The sequence below is a fragment of the Malus domestica genome, chromosome 15, assembly GCF_042453785.1.
Source record: "Malus domestica chromosome 15, GDT2T_hap1".
Classification (NCBI taxonomy): domain Eukaryota; kingdom Viridiplantae; phylum Streptophyta; class Magnoliopsida; order Rosales; family Rosaceae; genus Malus; species Malus domestica.
Genome location: NC_091675.1, coordinates 9,035,454 through 9,055,365, shown reverse-complemented (window position 1 = coordinate 9,055,365; position 19,912 = coordinate 9,035,454). Strand labels below are relative to the sequence as shown.

The 19,912-nt window shown below is 36.7% G+C and overlaps 3 protein-coding genes and 1 non-coding gene across 4 annotated transcripts; 3 read left to right on the top strand and 1 right to left on the bottom strand.

The window, feature by feature from the left end:
• Positions 1 to 638: 638 nt before the first annotated feature.
• Positions 639 to 1,517, top strand: LOC103400251 (uncharacterized). Its single transcript, XM_008338905.2, has one exon. It carries the CDS (start codon positions 639 to 641, stop codon positions 1,515 to 1,517), a length of 879 nt encoding a protein of 292 aa, XP_008337127.2.
• A 3,089-nt stretch (positions 1,518 to 4,606) lies between these two features.
• LOC103400252 (probable L-type lectin-domain containing receptor kinase S.5) lies at positions 4,607 to 7,041 on the top strand. The gene is made up of 3 exons (XM_017322803.2): positions 4,607 to 4,901; positions 5,260 to 5,997; positions 6,230 to 7,041. Exons 1-3 carry the CDS (start codon positions 4,607 to 4,609, stop codon positions 7,039 to 7,041), a joined length of 1,845 nt encoding a protein of 614 aa, XP_017178292.2.
• A 1,789-nt stretch (positions 7,042 to 8,830) lies between these two features.
• TRNAG-UCC (transfer RNA glycine (anticodon UCC)) lies at positions 8,831 to 8,902 on the bottom strand. Its single transcript has one exon. It is a non-coding gene; the product is annotated as a tRNA-Gly (tRNA).
• A 2,780-nt stretch (positions 8,903 to 11,682) lies between these two features.
• LOC103425739 (uncharacterized) lies at positions 11,683 to 13,038 on the top strand. The gene is made up of 2 exons (XM_008363834.2): positions 11,683 to 11,769; positions 12,184 to 13,038. Exons 1-2 carry the CDS (start codon positions 11,683 to 11,685, stop codon positions 13,036 to 13,038), a joined length of 942 nt encoding a protein of 313 aa, XP_008362056.2.
• The last annotated feature ends 6,874 nt before the right edge of the window (positions 13,039 to 19,912 follow it).

The following is a 19,912-nucleotide window of genomic DNA, read 5'->3' as shown; positions in this document are numbered from 1 at the left end:
AACTTGGTGAGTCAATGTAACTAGTTCTTGAATTCAACAAAGCCGCGGGTTTAAATTTAATTTTTTTCATAAAAAGAAGAAAAACAACTAATCTCGTACATGAATCTGTGTACATTGTTGTCATTTTCTGCATCCAACAACCGTAACGCTTCTCACTTTGCATGTTATCTCCAGAGAGGTAATTTAAATACATTAATTACACCGGATATGGATGTCGTGAACGAAATCCAATCAAAGTGATAGTTGTTGTGAATTTAAGAACGGATGCCAGGAAAAAAAAATAAAAATCATATACGGGAGGTTATAAAAACTTCTGCACTCGAAGAACAATTGTCATGCATCTATTTGTGCTTATAAACAACTTGCTATGCATTATCCTAATCTAAAATTTTGAATTTAGGAAATTTCCTAGTGTGCTTTGTGGTGCCATAAAACTTACCTAACGTGACTATCAATTTTAAACACATGTTATTTTTTAATTGAACTGTTTTGTGTATGTAACTATCACATGAATGAGAGTTGTCACGTGACATCAAGGACCCCACACTTTTTCACCTATTTAATGTAGCTTTGTACCAGTTATTTACCATACAACATTCTTAGTTCTTCTCTTACATACCTACCACCTCACAATCAAAATGTCCTCCTCCAGTGTAATTAGCCAAGTGACACTCCACACTCTCAACAACACTAATCGAGAAATTTTTTCTCGATTGGTGCTCACTCTCCACCGTGATGTAGCGGAGTCCTTGATGATTATGGCGTTGTGGCTCTTCCTTCAGGAGAAGGGCTACAACAAATTCGTGCACAGGATGGTGAGGCTTCCAAACGCTGTACTCAGTGCTTTAGCTGACGACGCTGTCCAATGTTTGAAGTACCTAGAGTCTACCGATTGCCCTAGAACCATTTCAAGAACTGCACCCAATGGTGGTAGCCTACGCATTACTAAAAGGCTCCTGGGGAAGGAAATTTCACTCCAAATCATCAGCGTAAACCGATACACATTAATCAGTGGGGTAAAAAATTTCGTTACCAATGTTTGTGCTAGAATTTTTACCGACATTTTGCAGAGGATTTTGTTTCCTCTGTCCCATGCACATTTTAGTCCGGAGGATACTTTTGTAATCCCGTTATTCCCAAACGGGCTGTTTGGTAACGTGAAAATAGTGAACCCCGATAGCTCCATCGACCATGGTGTTCCCACCGGAGGGTTATGGGGTTGGAGCCCCTTTCTTGAACTGTCCGTGGATGATCGGACTATGTTCCTAACATTTTCTAGAGGCTTCCCTGTGTCACAATATGAGGTCAAGGAGTTATTCATGGAACTTTTGGGATCTGAAACCTGTGTGGAAAATGTGCAAATGGAAAATGTTCCTCCTAACGAACAACCTTTGTTTGCTAAATTGGTGTTGAGTACCGTAGTTTATGTTGATCGTGTTCTGAAAGGTACTCGAGTTTCGAAGTTTAGGATCAATGGAAAACACATATGGGCTCGGAAGTATGAACGCAGGGATTAGACGTGATGATCTCAAAGAACAAAGCTCGACAGTTTCTGATGTTTAAGATTTCAGGTTCTTCTTGTATCTTTTTGTCATTAGAGCTGTGAAATTGTACTCAAATCCTATATGGATGAAAATAAAATGCTTTGTTTCAGATTTAGTCTTTGCAATTCCTTATTTTACTTCTCAAGTTCTATACTATTCTGAATTGTAGTATATTATTTTGAACCCTCGCGAACATCTAACTCATATGTTAATGATGTCGAGAAAAAAAGAAAACAAAAAATTACAAGCTAAAGACTTTAACTTCTAACTTCCATATTCATAGTCTCTTATTTGTTAGTGTGACATTTTTTTATTTGCTTAATCATGGATTAGAATTAACATTATTCATTGGAATGCCATAATTTAATAGTATGCATTTTCGCGCCCAAATTTCTATATGACGTAGCGTACATTTAACAATTCATGCATAGAAAATAAAACGGCATATTTTTCTTTGTCGTTTGGCACCGGTATCTAACAAATAGTTATTAATACGTGCGGAAAATCATTTGTCAGACCGTTATACTACATCATCGTACTGTAGAAGTATGATTTAACTAATCGTTCAAAAAAATATGGGGCTTTTAGATTTTAAGGCTTCAATAAGATTGTTTTTAGATTTTAACCCGAAAGGTTTTCAAAATCTAATATATATCCCTATTTTTAAAACTTATCATATTTAAGTAATTATAGCACATTTATTATTTGTAAACTTACCATTCGAAATTCTTTACCCATCCATAATTATGTTTTTTATTTTGTGCTCTAATCATATTAATAGATAAAAATTTATTCAAAATTCAAATTCTCATTATTAAAAAAATTCAACAACAAAACGAAATCAATTTATACACAACATTCGGTATCTTATTTTATTCATAGGTACGGAAGTATCGGTACATAACTTTCGGTACCTTATATTACTCATAGGTACAGAAGTATATGTTTGTAAGTTTCGGTAAGAATATATCGGTACATAACTTTCAGTAGAAATGTATTGGTACAAAAATGTCGGTACAAATGTATCGGTACGTAACTATAGTATCTAAACATACATATGTACATAATATGCATATAATTTATATGGAGAAATTCACGCACAATGAAAATTATATTATAGTATATGACTTTTCTTATTATGGGAACTTAATAATAACTATCAATGATAAATAACATTTTTATTATTTATGGGAGTCAATATATAACCTACAAACAAAAAACTCAATAATTATTAAAACCTATTTAATATTAAAAAGTTACAATTAAATGCCAAGGATTAGAATTAGTTTTTAATCTTAGATAAGGTTTTATTCAAAAAGTAATCTTAGACAAAGATTAGAATAGAATTTTCTGAAAAAAATATTATATGTTAAAACCGAAAAACAAATAAGTTTTTAGGCTTCAATCTACATCATATATCAAGTTCCTTCTATCTATCAATTCACAGGCAAAAGTTTAACTCCATTATTTGAAGGCCTTTCTTTTGACTGGTCAAACAAACTATGTGATACACTAATACCACTAAGTAATTTTCATCTATATGTGTTAATTTTAATCACTGTCCCTCCCTCCCCCTTGTGGCCCCGGGCTCTCTCGCAACATTGCAAGAACATACAAAGTCATGGTTGCATGTATACCAAGCGTGATTGATTATATGTGCTAAGTTGGATTTGCTTTTTTCACACTTTTTTGCATGTTAACCAAGTGTATTAATTTAAGAGCCATAATTATGTCGTTTTAACCTTTTTTGCATGTAAACCAGGTGTGCACAGTCGGACCAACTGCCAGACCCAAAATAAAAAAGAAAAAAAGAAAAGCACAATAAGGTCTTTATATTCTTACGTTTGTTTCCTATTACCAGCGGGGTCTTACCGTTTACTGCTTTTAATTTGGTGATAAGGTTTTTGGTGCTACCCTTGAACAAGCTTCTGTCTTTTTCTGGTAGTATTTATATTTTAAAGCTCCAAATCTGAAAAAACAAAAGTTTGTTCATTGGTCAAAATTTTACTCAATGTAACAGTCAAATCCTGTCGTATGTGCAGCCACTAAATCACATACAAATAGGATTAAAAAAATGAAATCGCTATCAATCTTCTCATTCTATTTAAAATTAGTCAGTGTTTACAGATTATTATTTCAAATATTAACTAAGTTTAAAATCGTTTAATCATCTAACAGTTATTCAATAAATTGATGAATAATATTTCTCACGTAAATACTGAAATTTTGAAAATATTAATTAAAAACTCGTTTGGAAGTGTTTTAAACATGACTTGAAGTGTTTTTGGTGAAAATATTTTTGAAACCAATTCTTATAAAAAATCCAATATTGGATCTTGGAAAAGCATTTGAAGTGTTTCTTTCAAAAATCACATATTTGGTACTTCTTTCAAAAAAAACACTTAACGTCTTTTGAAATTCAAAATCAATTTCACAAAAAGCAGTTTTAGTTATTTTAAAATCACTTTTAACGAGCCATAAAAAGTAAAACTATTTCTATTTAGTTGATTTTTAAAGAATAATTAGACAAGTAGACAATTATCATCATCAAGTAACGTTATAAGATGGACATGAGAGTTAAGTAGATAATCGGGAAGGTACAAATAAAAGGTTAACAATATCCGTTTGTAATAAAAACATTTAAAATAGGATTTGGAAAAACCATGTACAAATAGGATTAAATAAAACCATATACAAACAATGGAATATTTTAATGGGTTATTACCCAAAACTCCATTCAAAGTTCCCCTGTCACAAAACTACAAAGAAAAAAAAACATTAACTAAAAACAACATAAAATTCAGTAGCAGTAGGAATCCATATTAAAATAACAAAAACTTTATTTCCCTATATATAATATGCACATACGAACATCCACCCAATTTTAAGTCAAAACCTCTATGGCTCCCTCCAATTTACAGTTAACCATGTTTTTTCTTTTCTTCTCTACCTTTCTCATCAGCAGCCAAGCCTTTGTGTACTCCATGAACGATCAAACACATACAACTTTCTCCTTCCCCACCTTCACTCCTCAAAGCTGTAACAATGGTGACCTAATATGCATGGGCTCGGTGACCGCAAATAATGGATATTTGAACCTCATACCAGAGCCACAAGAAGCCAATTCTAGTTCATCCTCTTCCTTACAATTGTATAAGGTTGGAAGGGTTTTGTATCACCTCCCGGTGATTGCCTGGCCGGCGTTTATCTCCACCACCTTTACTGTTAGGATTTCTTCCTTTCCAAACACAACTGGATCTGGGGATGGAATGGCATTTGTTTTTGCACAGGACACTAGTCCTTCTCCACCTGATAGCTATGGCTCGTTGCTTGGACTCCTTGATAGATCAACTCAAGGTTAGTTATATTTCCTATTAAAGTTTTATTTCTAGATTTGGAAGGCAGCGTAATTTTTTTTTAACTAATGCTAGTCGGACCACATTTACTAGTTACACTAGTTTCACAGTAAACGTAAAATTTACTTGTTTTGTCTATTATCAAGACCAGTTATAATGAACTCTTGACACGTCATATAATGTGGTTTATTACAACTACGTTTCATGATTAGAAATATAGAATTTACCAAATTTAAAAACTCTGGTATTGTAGAATATATATATATATATATATGTGTGCGCGCGCGCGCGAGCGTACGTATTATGCATATGCATGTACATTTTTTTTACATACTTGATTGATGTTGTCTAAAAATTAGGTGGGGTGGTTAAACAAATGGCCATTGAGCTAGATACTTTCATGAACCAAGAATTTGATGATCCAGATGGGAACCACATTGCCATTGACACAACAAGCGTAATGAACCCAGTTGTGGCAAAGAGTCTCAACAGCACAGGAATTGACCTCAAGAGTGGAAGAGACATCAGATTCACAATTGGCTATGATGCTTGGAGTCAGATCCTCCAAGTTTCTGCTGGGTACACTGACATCCCAGCAACACTGATCAGCATCCTCAACCAATCAATTGACATGTCCAAAGTTGTCCCAAGATCAGTTTATGTTGGCTTCACCGCCTCCAGCGGGACCCTCCAAGAGACCCATCAAGTCCTTGATTGGGTTTTCACATCAGTGGAGTTACCAGGAATACCCTTAGGGCCTCCTGACAAAGATCATCACAGTAATATTAAGAACATATGGGCCGTTGATCTTCCTATTTTCTTGGGTGTGGCAATTTTGATAGCCTGCACTTACCCTTTGATTTTGAAAGTTGTGAAGAGAAATCATAGGGATGGAGAGGACATAGAAAGCCAGTCAAGAACAGCTGCAAATGCCCCGGAAATGTTCACTTACAAACAGCTTTTAATTGCCACTCAGAACTTCAGTAAGGAAAATCTGCTGGGTGCAGGTGCATTTGGAGTTGTTTACAAAGGCATCCTCTCATCACATCCTCCTAAAACTGTTGCTGTCAAGAAGATTTCAGCAACCTCCAAAAAAGGTTTGTTCTAGTTGCATTGTTTTCTAATTTACCGGAAAGAAAAGAATTACATGACAACCATTTAAACCACATTCTTGTACTACATTTCGTGTCACGCATATGTCACAAATATTACACACAATATGGTACAAAAATATAATCAATGCATCATTTTTTACTGCAATTATTTTCCTAATAGTTTCTTTTGATTTCTGTTTACTGAGACAATTTGTATGTTCAAAATCCAAAACAGGTGAAAGGGAGTACTTGGCAGAAATATGCACCATTGGGCGCTTAAGGCACAAGAACATAGTGCAACTCCAAGGCTGGTGCCACGAATACGACCATCGTTTCCTGGTCTACGAATACATGCCTAATGGAAGCCTCGAGCAATACATTGGAAAACCCTACCTTGATTGGAAAACAAGGTACAAGATCTTAACAGGATTGGCATCAGCATTACTATACCTCCACGAAGAGTGTGGCAACCCCGTGGTGCACAGAGACATTAAACCAAATAATGTGATGTTGGACTCCAATTTCAATGCTCATCTAGGCGATTTCGGGCTAGCTAGACTAATGTTCCAAGACTCATCAATTACAATCCCTTTGGCAGGAACTCCAGCGTACATAGCCCCGGAAGTACTAGGGTTATCCGCGAAAGCTACCCCAGAATCAGATGTCTATAGCTTTGGAATGGTGGTACTAGAAGTGGTATGTGGGAGAAGATCAAAAGGGTTCATGGACGATCACAGTTTAGTAGAACACGTTTGGAATTTGTACGCGAAAAATGCGTTGCTTGATTGCGTGGACCAAACGTTGGACGGAAAATATGAGGAGGAACAAGTAAAGAGGACCTTGATTGTAGGGCTTGCATGCTTGCACACATATTCCATACTAAGACCAAAGATAAGGAAGGTGGTGCAAATTTTTATGAACCCTAATGAGAAGCTATTCGAATTGCAGGATACGAGGCCGAGGCCGAGTGCAGTTTATTTATCAGTATCTTCTTCTGCTCCAACGACTGAATTTGGCTCTAGAAATGCTTCATACACTGCCTCATGAGATTGCAGTTCAATTTTCAGCAAAATTAGTTATTTTTTAAGCTATTCTTTCTAGTAAATTTTGTGAATTCTTTGGTGAAGTACATACTTTTTCTCCTCACGAAAATGTGATGTAATCTGCACTAACAAAATAATAATACCATATATTTTCATCTTTAAACTGATTGATTTCACCGCCATTTTAGAGGTAAGGACAAGTCTTCTTTCGAAACACGAGAGAATAACTACTCAAGCAAGATGAAAAAAGAAATTTCCGCTGCCGGGAGCCCAACTTGGTTTCAATCAAATAATCCAGTTTTAATTTGCTACAGCGGATTCTTGCTAGCTTTGAACAGTTAATTTGTTTACATATTTTGAGTTATTCGATCGGCTTATGTAATGGTGTGAGTGCTCTTCCTTCTCTCGACATCTCTCACTTTCGCACAACCCTATTTTGATCAGTTGGTCGCCTCTCCCGCCACCCTAAGGGGCGGCACCTCCTCCATCCTTCTTTGTGATGGCTCTTCCATCCTATTTTGTGGTGGCTGCCTATGTGATGGCTATTCCACCCTCTGTGGTGGTTTTTTTCGTTTTTTCTTCTCTCCCTCACTTTCATTTTCCTTTTTGTTCTCTCTTCTTGCGCAACTCGATCGGTCTCCCCTTCCCTCCATCTCCACCTCAGATTTCCTCTCTGCTCTTTCCATGTCAGGCATCCTAATTTAGCTTGTCCACCCACTATTTTCCCCACCACCACTTCCTCCCTTCCCGGCAGCGGAAAATTATTTTTTGTTTTATTTGTTTATCTTTTTGACAGGAAAAAAAAAAAAAAGTAGCTTACCTATGTAATAATATAAACAAAATAATGAAGCTATTAGAAAAACAATCCGTTGTAGCAAATTAAAATTGAAAAATATAGTCTAACCTGGGTTTGACTCTCAGCAGCAGAAAATTATTTTTTGTTCATCTTTTTGACAAAAAAAAATCTACTTTGCCTACGTAATAATATAAATGAAAAAATTGAAGATAATAGAACAACAATCCGTTGTAGCAAGTAAAAATTGGAAAATTTGTCCAATCTAGGTTCAACTCCTAGTGGTGGAAAATTATTTTTTGTTTTATTTGTTTATCTTTTTGACAAAACAAAGAAAATTATTTTGCCTATGCAATAATATAAATTAAATAATTTAAGATAGAAAAAAGAAAAATATTTTGCCTATGCAATACTATAAATTAAATAATTTATAATAAATAAACAATTATTTTGCCTACGTAATCATATAAATAAATTAATTGAAGATAATAAAACAACAATTCGTTGTAGAAAATGAAAATTGGAAAATTTGTCTAATTTGGGTTCAACTCCCAGCCGCAGAAATTATCTTTTGTACAGAAAAAATAAAATATTCGCTTATCTTTTTTACAAAAAAAAAAAAAAAAAAAAAAAAACCACTTGCCTACGTAATAATATAAATTAATTAATTGAAGATGCAACAATCCGTTATAGCAAATTAAAACTGAAAAATTTGTCTAATCTAGGTTTGATTCCCAACAGCGGGAAATTATTTTTGAACAGAAAAAGAAAACTACTTTGCCTACGTAATAATGTAGCAAATTAAAACTGGAAAATTTGTAAAATTGGTTCAACTTCCAGCCGTGGTAGATTATTTTTTGTTTTATTTGTTTCTCTTTTTGACAAGAAAAAGAGAATTATTTTGCCTAGGTAATAATATAAATTAAAAATTGAAGATAATAGAGCAACAATCGCTTATAGCTAATGAAAACTGGAAGATTTTGCCTACGTAATGCAAAAATGCGTTTGCCGGGAGTCGAACCCGGGTCTATTGCTTGGAAGGCAATTATCCTAACCGTTGGACTACAAACGCTTGTTGTTTATAAACATGTTTTTTTATAATATATTTACTTTCCCAAAAAGGATAGAGTCTATAAGAACTAATAATTTATTCCAACTTTTGACTTTCTTCAACTAACATCTAAATAATAATTTGGCAACTAGTTTAAATGATGAAAAGCTAAATCTTGATTGTGAAACAGAATTGACACTCTTATAAACCCATCACATCACTCGGATTTCATCTTTATTGACTCACCATTTTTTAAAATTGATTAGTTCAACACTTGAATATTGTAAAATCATTAGAAACCCCAATTTTACTAAACCTACCCTAAAATCAGTAATTCCATGCTTTCAAAACCAGAAATGAAATAAACTAGGAGTAATAAATAATATGATTCACATTCATTCTGCTACTCTCGAGTTCTTTGACTCCCTACATATTTATTTCATAATAAGTAAATATGTTACAATTATAGACATACGCACATAAGAAATTGAACAATTTTTTTTTCCCAACATTACATGAAACTTTGTGACAATATTAAGTAAAGTTTATACTTTGGTTTGTGTTTTTAAGTTCCTTGTCCATCCAACTGGACCCTCCTCATAAGCTTCTTTTCAAAAAAGTTACCAAATCTAAGGAAAAAAAAAACAACGAGTACATGGAAAATGATTGTGGTGACAAAAGCAAAGGCCAAAAAAACTGAAACATCTTTCGAAAAAGGTGAACGACCACTTAAACACAACTTTACGGGTTTTGTGGTCAAAGAAACATGGAAATGATTTTTGTTGTTCTGCATTAATTTTGTTTCTTGATTTTTTAATATTTAATTTAAATCTCAAAAAATAAAAAATAAATAAACTGGGAGGTCGCATCGCAATTGCAGGGAAGAGGGAGGCCACTTTGTCTGTGGAGGGGCCCTAACATTATCTCTCGTCCACGTAGCTAACTTTTTAACTTCTATTCTTCTACACCCAAAAAATTATTTACTATTATAAAGTCATATTACTTGATGACCTCCGGAGGAAAGTTATTGGCATCAACGATCTCGTGTTCAATGGCTGCGTGAGGGTGATGCAAATACTAAATTCTTCCATCAATCTACACTTCAACGTCGCAGGCGGAACACGATCTTCACTTTGATGGATGGGGATGGGCAATGGGTTGAGCATCCCCGCAGGGTCCGGGAGTTAGTTGAGGATCATTTTATCTCCTTATTCCAGTCGGGGGGTCCTAGGAATTGGGGTTCTATCTTGGATTGTCTTCACCAGGATGTTTCTGAGGCTATGAATCAGGCGTTAATTGCGCCGGTGTCCGAGCAGGAAGTTCAGGAGGCTGCGTTACATATGGGCAGCCTCAAAGCTCCCGGGCCGGATGGTTTCCAAGGGATTTTTTATCAATCCTTTTGGGAGCAGCTGAAGGATGATGTTAACAGCTTGATCAAATCTTTGATGCATGAATCTGCCAACCCGTGTACGCTCAATGCTACCCACGTGGTTCTAATTCCTAAGGTTTCACATCCGGAGTCGGTTTCGCAATTTCGTCCCATTAGTCTTTGCAATTACTCTTATAAGGTGCTGGCTAAGGTTCTTGCGAATCGGTTAAAGGGTGTTCTGTCGCGTATTATTTCTCCCTCGCATAATGCCTTTGTGGCTGGTCGGATGATCCATGATAATGTTGGCATAGCTCATGAGCTTTTTCAGTTCTTAAAAGGGCGAAAAGCTAGAAATAAGTTTAAGATGGGTATTAAACTGGATATGCAGAAAGCCTATGATCGTGTGGAATGGGACTTCCTTGATGCTATTATGGCTAGGATGGGATTTTGCAGTGAATGGCGGCATTTAATTATGAGGTGTGTGTCTTCGGTGCAGTTTGCGGTCCTCATTAATGGTCAACCCGGACAGCAGTTCACTCCTTCTCGGGGTCTCAGGCAGGGGGATCCTCTCTCCCCTTATATGTTCCTGATGGTTGGAGAGGTCATTTCTTCTCTACTTCAAGAGGCAGTGGATTCGCATCTGTTGGACGGAGTGAAGATTGGAGTATCGGGGCCCGTCATTTCTCATATGTTTTTCGCGGATGATACTCTTCTTTTTCTAAAGGCTGATACTAAAAATTGTCGGAATCTGGTGGACATTCTGGGGTGGTACTGTGAGGCTTCTGGTCAGCAAGTTAATTTGCAAAAATCGAGTGTTTACTTTGGGGCGAATGTTTCTATGCAAGTTTCCAATGAGTTGGTTAATGTTCTTGGCATTCCAGCGGTTGCTAATCCTGGAACTTATTAAGGTGTTCCAACTATTTGGGGGCGATCTAAAAAACGTGGTCTTGCCTATATTAAAGGAAAAATTCTGGGTAAGTTGCAAGGTTGGAAACAGTGTACTTTATCCCGAGCTGGGAAAGAAGTCTTGATCAAGGCTGTGGTTCAAGCAATCCCTGTATACTCGATGCACATTTTTAAATTTCCCGCTATTGTCTGTCAGGAGTTGGATGCTTTGGTGGCTGGGTTCTGGTGGGGCAGTCTTGGGGATCGGAGGAAGACACATTGGGTTTCTAAGGCTGTTCTTGGTCTTCCAAAGATGATGGGCGGTTTGGGTTTTCGGAATTTCGGTGAATTTAATGACGCTTTGTTGGCTAAGCAGTGTTGGCGGTTGATCACTGATCCGAATTCCCTCTGGGCTCGAGTTCTTAAGGCTCGTTATTTTCCGCACTGTTCTTTTTGGGATGCCAAAAAAGGTGGGAGGGCTTCCTGGGCTTGAAGTAGTATTCTGATTGGTAGAGAGGTTTTACGGAATGGTTCTCACTGGCAAATCATGAGTGGAGCGGATGTACGTGTTTGGGTGGACCGCTGGCTTCCATCATTACCTGTGGGACATCCTGTTCCGATTGGGGAGGTTGCGGTTACTCCTAGCTTAAGGGTTTAGTCTCTTATTCGGCCGGAGTCTCATACGTGGGATATTAGTTTTTTGCAAGAGTTTATATCGGAGGTGGAGCAAAATGCTATCTGTCTTACCCCTATTGGTGATCTTTGTCGGCAAGATCGTCTAGTTTGGGATGTGAGTAAGAATGGGAAGTATTCAGTTCGATCGGGCTACCACTGGCTGCAATCTCGGTCTGTCGGGCTACGGGATCAACGCCAGCATGGTGCTCGCTTGGTTCCAAGGCAGTTATGGCGCATGGTCTGGCTTTTGCGAGGGCCTCATAAACTCCGTCATTTCTTTTGGTTATCCTTGCATAAGGCCCTGCCCACTAGAGAGGTGCTCTTCCGTCGGCGTTCTTCCCCTTCCCCAGTGTGTCCCATTTGTCTTTGCCAGGATGAATCTGTGGAGCATCTATTCCTCATGTGTCCGTGCGTTGCAGCCATTTGGTTTGGTGGTGCTCTTAATTATCGGTTGGATAGGGAGGGTATCACTTCGTGGGCGAATTGGTTGCAGGCTGTGTTCAATCTTTCTCTAGGGTATTCGGCTGAGGTAACGTGGGTTCAATCTTATGTTGCTTTTACTTGTTGGAGTATTTGGAAAGCTCGTTGCAACTTTGTTTTTAATCAGGTCCCCGTTCATCCTATGTCCGTCTTGAGGGAGGTTGCCTTTGCTGTCGGGTCTTACTGGGAGGCCGAGGGTTTGTCGCAGATTGAAAATTTGGTGGGTCCTGCTCGGCAGTGTTTAGTTCCTCGGTGGATCCCTCCAACCTCTCCTTTCTTTAAAATCAATGTTGATGCTAGCTGGTCTCAGGGGTCTAAATCGGGTTTTGTTGGGGTGGTTATGCGGGCGGAGGGGGGGAGTTTTGTGGCGGCTGCGAGGTATGCTATCTTGTCCCCCAGTGTTGCTGCGGCTGAGGCTTGTGCGTTATTGCGTGGCTGTGAATTGGGTTCCGCTTTGGGCTGTAGCTCTGTCATTTTGGAGTCGGATTCTCGTGAATCCATTTCTTGTCTTTCTGGCAATTTGGATTCTGGCAGTTGGGAGGCTTTTCCTATCTTGGCTCGGGTCAAGCAGTTGAGTGAAGCTTTCCAGTTCTGTCGCTGGTCTTGGGTTCCAAGATTAGCGAATTCTTTGGCGGACTTTCTTGCGTCGGTTGGCTGCCCGGAGATGTGTGATCGGGTTTGGGTTGACAGACCCCCATCTTCGTTGGTGCACGTTCTGAATAAGGATGGTCTTCCTTGTCCGCCTTGAGTTGTAGTTGCGGTGGTTGGGGTGACACTCAACCTGGTTGTAGTGTCTGCTTGTTTGTATCCCCTTCCATCGTCTTTTCTCTTTGTGCCTGTTTGGTGTTCGCCATTCGTTGGCTCTCTTGCTGTTTCGGCTTCGGCCTTGGTTCTGTTTCAAAAAAAAAAAAAAAAAAACAAATTTGTCACTATGATAGGACGAAACGTTCTGCTCTCTCATGATCCCTTAGGGGGCGTTTGTTGCGCCGGACTATCTCGGACTGGACTAGCTTCAAGGACTAAGTTGGACTGGTTTAGACTAGACTAAGCTAGACTAACTTAGTGAAGCGTTTGGTGCAGTGTTAGACTAAGAAGCTGGATAATAACAAATTCTAATATTATATTATTTAATATATAAATTATTAATATTTTATTATGATCTAGGTGACCGGAGATGATTAGGAGTCTATCGGGAGTGGTTGTTGAGCATGACGAGGACGAGAGATGATAGTCTTAGTTAGTCCCATGGTTATTGGGGGGTCTCGCTAAGACCTCTTAGTGAAGGGTTTTGTCCATGGTAGTCCCCTTTAGTCTCATTAATGTTAGTCCCAGCATCGAACAAACACAGTATTGGACTAACAGCTAGTCCAGTCCAGTCCAGTCCCACTTAGTGAGGGCAAACAAACGCCCCCTTAGAGTCTTAATTTAATATTTAATAAGACTATTAATTTAATAAAACTTAGTAAATTTTTTATATGTGGAGCAAAATTGTGATAAAAAAAATTTAATTTTCAAATTGTCATGTGGGTTAACAAATTATCTGTTGGAGATGCTTTTTTTTTTTTTTTTTTTTTTTATAACTGGGAATATTTCATTGTCAGGGTCAAAGCCAATAGAACGAGAAAGCCACTAAAGGCAAGCAAATGCATAGGAAAATAATTGGAAGTAAGGTCGTCTCCAACTGAGCCGCCAAATGACCATAGGCCAAAACATAGTCCGTTTTGACACAAAAGCAGTCTCCAACCGAGGGTTGGGCCAAAAGGCTTGCGGGATCCATTAGGCCATAAATCAGCCACAAGGCTTGCAGGGTAGCCAAAGAAAGTTAACCAGCTAGCCCGATTTGGGTAAACCCAATCCAGTCCAACGATAACATGACGTCATCCTGACGCCAACTAGCAACGACTAGCTGATGTCATGTAGCCGTTGGAATTTGAATTTTTTTTTTCAGATGAAATTTAAAAAAAAAATATTCTAATTTTTTTTTTCTATAGATACCTAAGTCATTTCTCACATTCTTTTCACAATTCCATACTATCTTACCTTATTTTAATATGTTAGTTTAATTCAATTAACTAATAAATTAAAGAACAAGTTTAAAATAATAAATTATTGAGGGGGCTAAAAAATAGCCATCTTCAGTTGGAAATGGGTTTTGTGTCAAAACGAATTATGTTTTGGCCTATGACCATTTGGCCCGCTTGGTTGGATATGATATATAAATATGGCTTGGCACTGTTCATAAAAAAATAATTTCTTGAAGGGCCTCTGTCCAGATTATAGCCTTGCAAGAAATTATTTTTTAATGAACAATGTCAGACCATATCTATATACAATCCCCAACCGAAGGGGGCTATTTTTTTAGCCCCCTCAATAATTTATTATTTTAAGTTTGGTCTGTAATTTTGTCGGTTTATTGAATTAAACTTCCATATTAAAATAAGGTTTCCGGACATATTTTGAGGGCTACTTATCGCTAAATGTCGTTTTAAGTTTCATGTTATTAAATATTTTAATTTTACTTGCATGTGAACAACTTAGACATTAAAATGAGGTAAAATAGTATGGAAGGGTGAAAATGATGTGAGAAATGGTGTGGAAATGACTTAGGTATTTATTGGAAAAAGTTAGAATTTTTTATTTTGTCTTAAAAAAAGGCTATATGACGTCAAGTAGCATCACAACTAGCCCCAACTTTCAGGGTTGGCTGACTGTCTAAGTTTGCCCAGCCCTCTGGCCATTTGGTTATATTTTGGCATGGTGGGTCCTAAATTTTTTTAGCCCAACCTTAATTGGAGATAGGTTTTGTGTCAAAACAAACTATGTTTTGGCCTATAACCCTTTGGTCGGCTCGGTTGGAGATGGCTTAAGGGAGATTGAAGGGCATGAAACAAAACCATGCCATCCCTTACAACCAACAAAAGAACTAACTAGGTGGGCAAGGTAGTCTGTCCTTGTTCAGCACCCGCACAAACAAAGATGGGGGCCGAATGACCCAAACCAAGTCGCACATGTTGGAGATGCTCTTAATGTTTACTTACCATTAAAAGGAATGGGATAGTCACTATATGCATTATTTTTATCATTCTTTTGGTGTTAGTAAACAGATAAATGAGAATCACTCATTTATTTCTAATCATTGATTGTTAGTAAACACAAGAATGAGAATAGAGAACAACAAAGTACGGTAATTTGATCAGCTTTAAGCTATTTTATAAAAACCAATTAAGCAATTATAATATTATTTTTTTAACTTTCTAATGTAAGACATTTCTTTACATCTTTATAATTATTATTAATACTCTAAAAATTTAATCATATAAAGTGTAATTTCTCCTCACATATTCACATCTTCCCAATCGTTATGATTCTAAGCTAACAACTCCCCATACGTTACCATATTTAACTTGTAACCCAAAATTCTAACCCAAGGATACTACCATTTCTTTTCTAAATATGAACGGAATAAACATTTTTCTTCTAACATAATTGACACTTCATGAAGTTACATTCTTTGCAAAGGATTCTTGTCTCCTAACACACATTTCCAAAGCAATAATTAATTAAGCTCTGCAACTTTCTTAGCGTAGCCTTCACTTTCATTTGTCCAAACGTAGACTTCACTTTCATTTGTCCAAAATTTTGGACTTGTTTGACAGTTTGAGTGCTGGCTGACCGGTCAATTTCATATTAATCTCGAGAAGGCACTAATTTCTATATTAGAAACTTGACAACTTATCATTTGTTGGGTTATGCAAGTGGTTAAATTAAACAATATTAGTGTAAATAACAGTATCGACTCCAAAATCTTGATAATTAAGTCTTTAATTCATAATTAAGATTCTTAATTAGAAAGGGCCTTGCTAGTAATTCACATTGTTTGTATGAAAATCTCTACCCTAAGAGCACCTCCAGCGGGGGAGGTTGCTCGGGGGCCAGGCCTCCAAACAGTAGCAAATTGCTGAGGGGATGACCTCCAGCGTTGGGAAGCTCGAGCGACAGGCGAGGCCCGAGGAGCAGGCCCGTCGAGGATTGCCAGCCTGAGAGCCCGAGGGCTGCGTCAGGCGCGTGCGTTTCACACCCGCGTGGGCGCGAGTCTTCCGACAAAAAAACAGGGCTGGGGCCCGCAACGTTAGTTGTGAAAAGTTACCGTTGGGGAAGCTACATGGCTTCCCCATGTCCGTTCGATTGAAACGGTCCTATTTTATGGACCGTTGGATTTCCAACGGTAAAAAACATTTAAAAATCTCATTTAATTTCATCCGTTTAATCTAAGATCAACGGTCCACATTATTAGGCTTTGTAAATTAAAAAAAAAAGAAAAAACAATTTAAAAATATAAAATGTTACCGTTGTGACACGTGGCACAATCTGGAGTGCTGAAATTAAAATTTTTTAAAATCCAATGGCAGAGATTAATTAGGTGAATAAAAATTTTTAAAAAAATGTAAAAAGTTCTTAAAAATTCAAAAAAAAAATTATGAAAAATTATAAAAAAAATTTGATTTTACTTTTCTATAAATACCTTCTCATTATCTTCTACCATACACCACAATTTCATATTTTATCAACTACTTTCAACCACATTCCTATCTTTCTCTCAAAGTTTCAATCCAATTTTTTTCCAACAAAATGACTACTCAAGCAGGTATGAATTGGACGCTTCTTGAAGATGTTGCGTTGTGTACTAGTTGGGTTCAAGTTACTCATGATTCGATTACGGGTAATGAAATGCAGTTGCGAGAAATGTGGAGTCTTATTCATACGAATTATCTTGAGAAAATGGGTGGGCAAAGAACTAAAGAATCGATGTCCAGTCGTTGGAAATTACTTAGTCAATCGTTTAGTACGTGGAGAGACGCCTTGGCACAAGCTAGTGGTAATCTTCGAAGTGGGGAAAATTTAGCGGATCAGGTAACAATATATTATTTATTTGTTTGTATTATTTGTTAGCTACTTTCATTATATTTATTTGTTTGTATTATTTATTTGTTACCTACTTTCATTATAATTATTTGTTAGCTAGTTTCATTATATTTATTTGTATGTATTATTTATTTGTTACCTACTTTCATTATAATTATTTGTTAGCTACTTTCATTATAATTATTTGTTTGTATTATTTATTTGTTACCTACTTTCATTATAATTATTTGTTTGTATTATTTATTTGTTACCTACTTTCATTATAATTATTTGTTAGCTACTTTCATTATATTTATTTGTTTGTATTATTTGTTACCTACTTTCATTATAATTATTTGTTTGTATTATTTATTTGTTACCTACTTTCATTATAATTATTTGTTTGTATTATTTATTTGTTACCTATTCTCATTATAATTATTTATTCTCCCGCATTGTGTAGGAACTTCAAGCACAAGCTTGGTATGGTGCCAAAACCAAAAGCAAAAACAAAACATTCACCCGGTTTGAATGTTGGAATATTGTCAAAGATTGTCCTAAATTTAAAGTTGTGCATGTCAGTCCATAAGTTTTCATGAACAGCACCCCTCTACACTCTACACCCGAGCATGCCTCACATGATCATGATGAAGATGATTATGAAGAAGTGCCTGAAACGCCCCCCGTTGAACAAGCGTCGGGGTTGACCCGTTTTCCAATTAGGCCTCAAGGTAAGAAGGCTTCAAAGAGAAAAGGTAATGCTTCCAAGAATGATTATGCAAAGTATATGGAAGAACTTGTCCGCCAAGGTGAATTGAATTTGGCCTGGGAAATGGCTAAATTTGAGGCTGATAAGGCTAAAGAGGATGCAAAAGCTGCAGCTTTTGAGAAAAAAATTTGAAGCTGATGAAAGAGAAAGAGAACTACTTCGGCAAGAAAGGGAACATAGAAGAGAAGAAAGAATGGCTGAACGAGATCGTGACATTATGAATGAGCCTTTAGAAGGGAAGTCTCTAGACTCTAAATATTTTTGGAAGTCGGAGAAAGCGGACGTGGTGCGAAGGAGGCGTGCAAGAGAAGCGAGAGCAAGAGGAGATGGTCCTAGCACGACAAGAGAAGGTCATCCTAGCACCACAAATTGGTTAGGTGATGGTTATCCATTCACGAACCCATAATTTTCCAATCAATTTGGGTTGTAATTTCTTATTCATTGAATATAGTACTTTATGTTGTTTCCAATTTATTGAATTTAGTACTTTATTTAAACTAAAAGTATATTTATTTCATTTGGTAATTTATTGAATTTAGTATTTTATGTTGTTTCCAATTTATTGAATTTAGTACTTTATCCAAAACACATTTAAACACACCAAATAAAATAACATCAACACACCAAAAAAAAAACAAACACCAAATAAAATTACATTTCAACTCACTAAATGAACTAAAAAAACATACCACATAAAATAAAATAAACACACCAAATAAAATTACATTTCAACTCACTAAATGAACTAAAAAAACACACCACATAAAATAAAATAAACACACCAAATAAAAACAAACACTAATGAACTTAAGTATCTTCAGCACCCCTCAATTCCCACTGGTGCTTTATCAAGTCAAATTGGCGGGCATTGTGCATATATGGCCTTTAAAGTGCAGTATATCGTTGAATGATCCTTTCATTGTAACGTCCATCCCTTTCTAATGGCTCATGTTGCACGGGCTCATCGGTGGTGTCATGAGCACAATATATATGTGTTCTTGAATTGTTCATCATGTCTAGCTCATATTCATCAACGGCTTCATAATCGTACTCATCTTCTACAATCATGTTGTGAAGAATGATGCACATTATCATGATGGATCGAAGCGACTCTACATCAAACAATCTGGCAGCACCCCTGATGATCGCCTAGCGAGCTTGGAGGATACCGAAACAACGCTTCACATCCATCACCAATAATTGTGTTTGCGGATAATGACACATGACGCAACGAGAAAGATTAAAAATCTTATCCGAAATAACAAATAAAATTCTTTTGAATTATTTTATAAATACAAAAATACAAAATTTTTATTGCTATTGGCTTTTCGGATAATGAGACGTGACGCAACGAGAACGATTAAAAATCTTATCCGAAATTACAAATAAAATTATTGTATTATTTTATAAATAAAAAAAATAATAATATTTTATTACCAATTGCTAGGGCTATTCAGTGTAGGGGTGGAGATGCAAAAGGCAATTGCCAGGGGAATGCACTATTCATTAAGGGCAGTGACTGTTCACTGGGTGGATTAAATAGTGAATAGCTTGGGGGGAGGGCTCCTACACTGGAGTTGCTCTAAAAACTTATTAAAAAGCAATAGTTATAAGCTAATTGGCAATATAGAATGTAACTTAACCTCTTATAAACTCTTACAAGGCTTCTCATTTCATTAATGTTGGACTCTTTTTACCTTCACTTCTAACACATCCCCTCACACGTGTGTTCTAACAAAAAACGTGGACAACACGAATTGAGTGACGTGAAGCACGTGCGGCCGTTGAGCTTCACACGTGGACTAACACGCTATGATATTATGAAAAAAATTAAGGTTCCACCATAAAACTTATTAGCTATATAAAGAGTAATTTAACCTTTTATAAGCCTTTACAAGTAATTTATTCATCGATGCATAGTGCACTAGGTTTATATAACTTTATAGTAAGT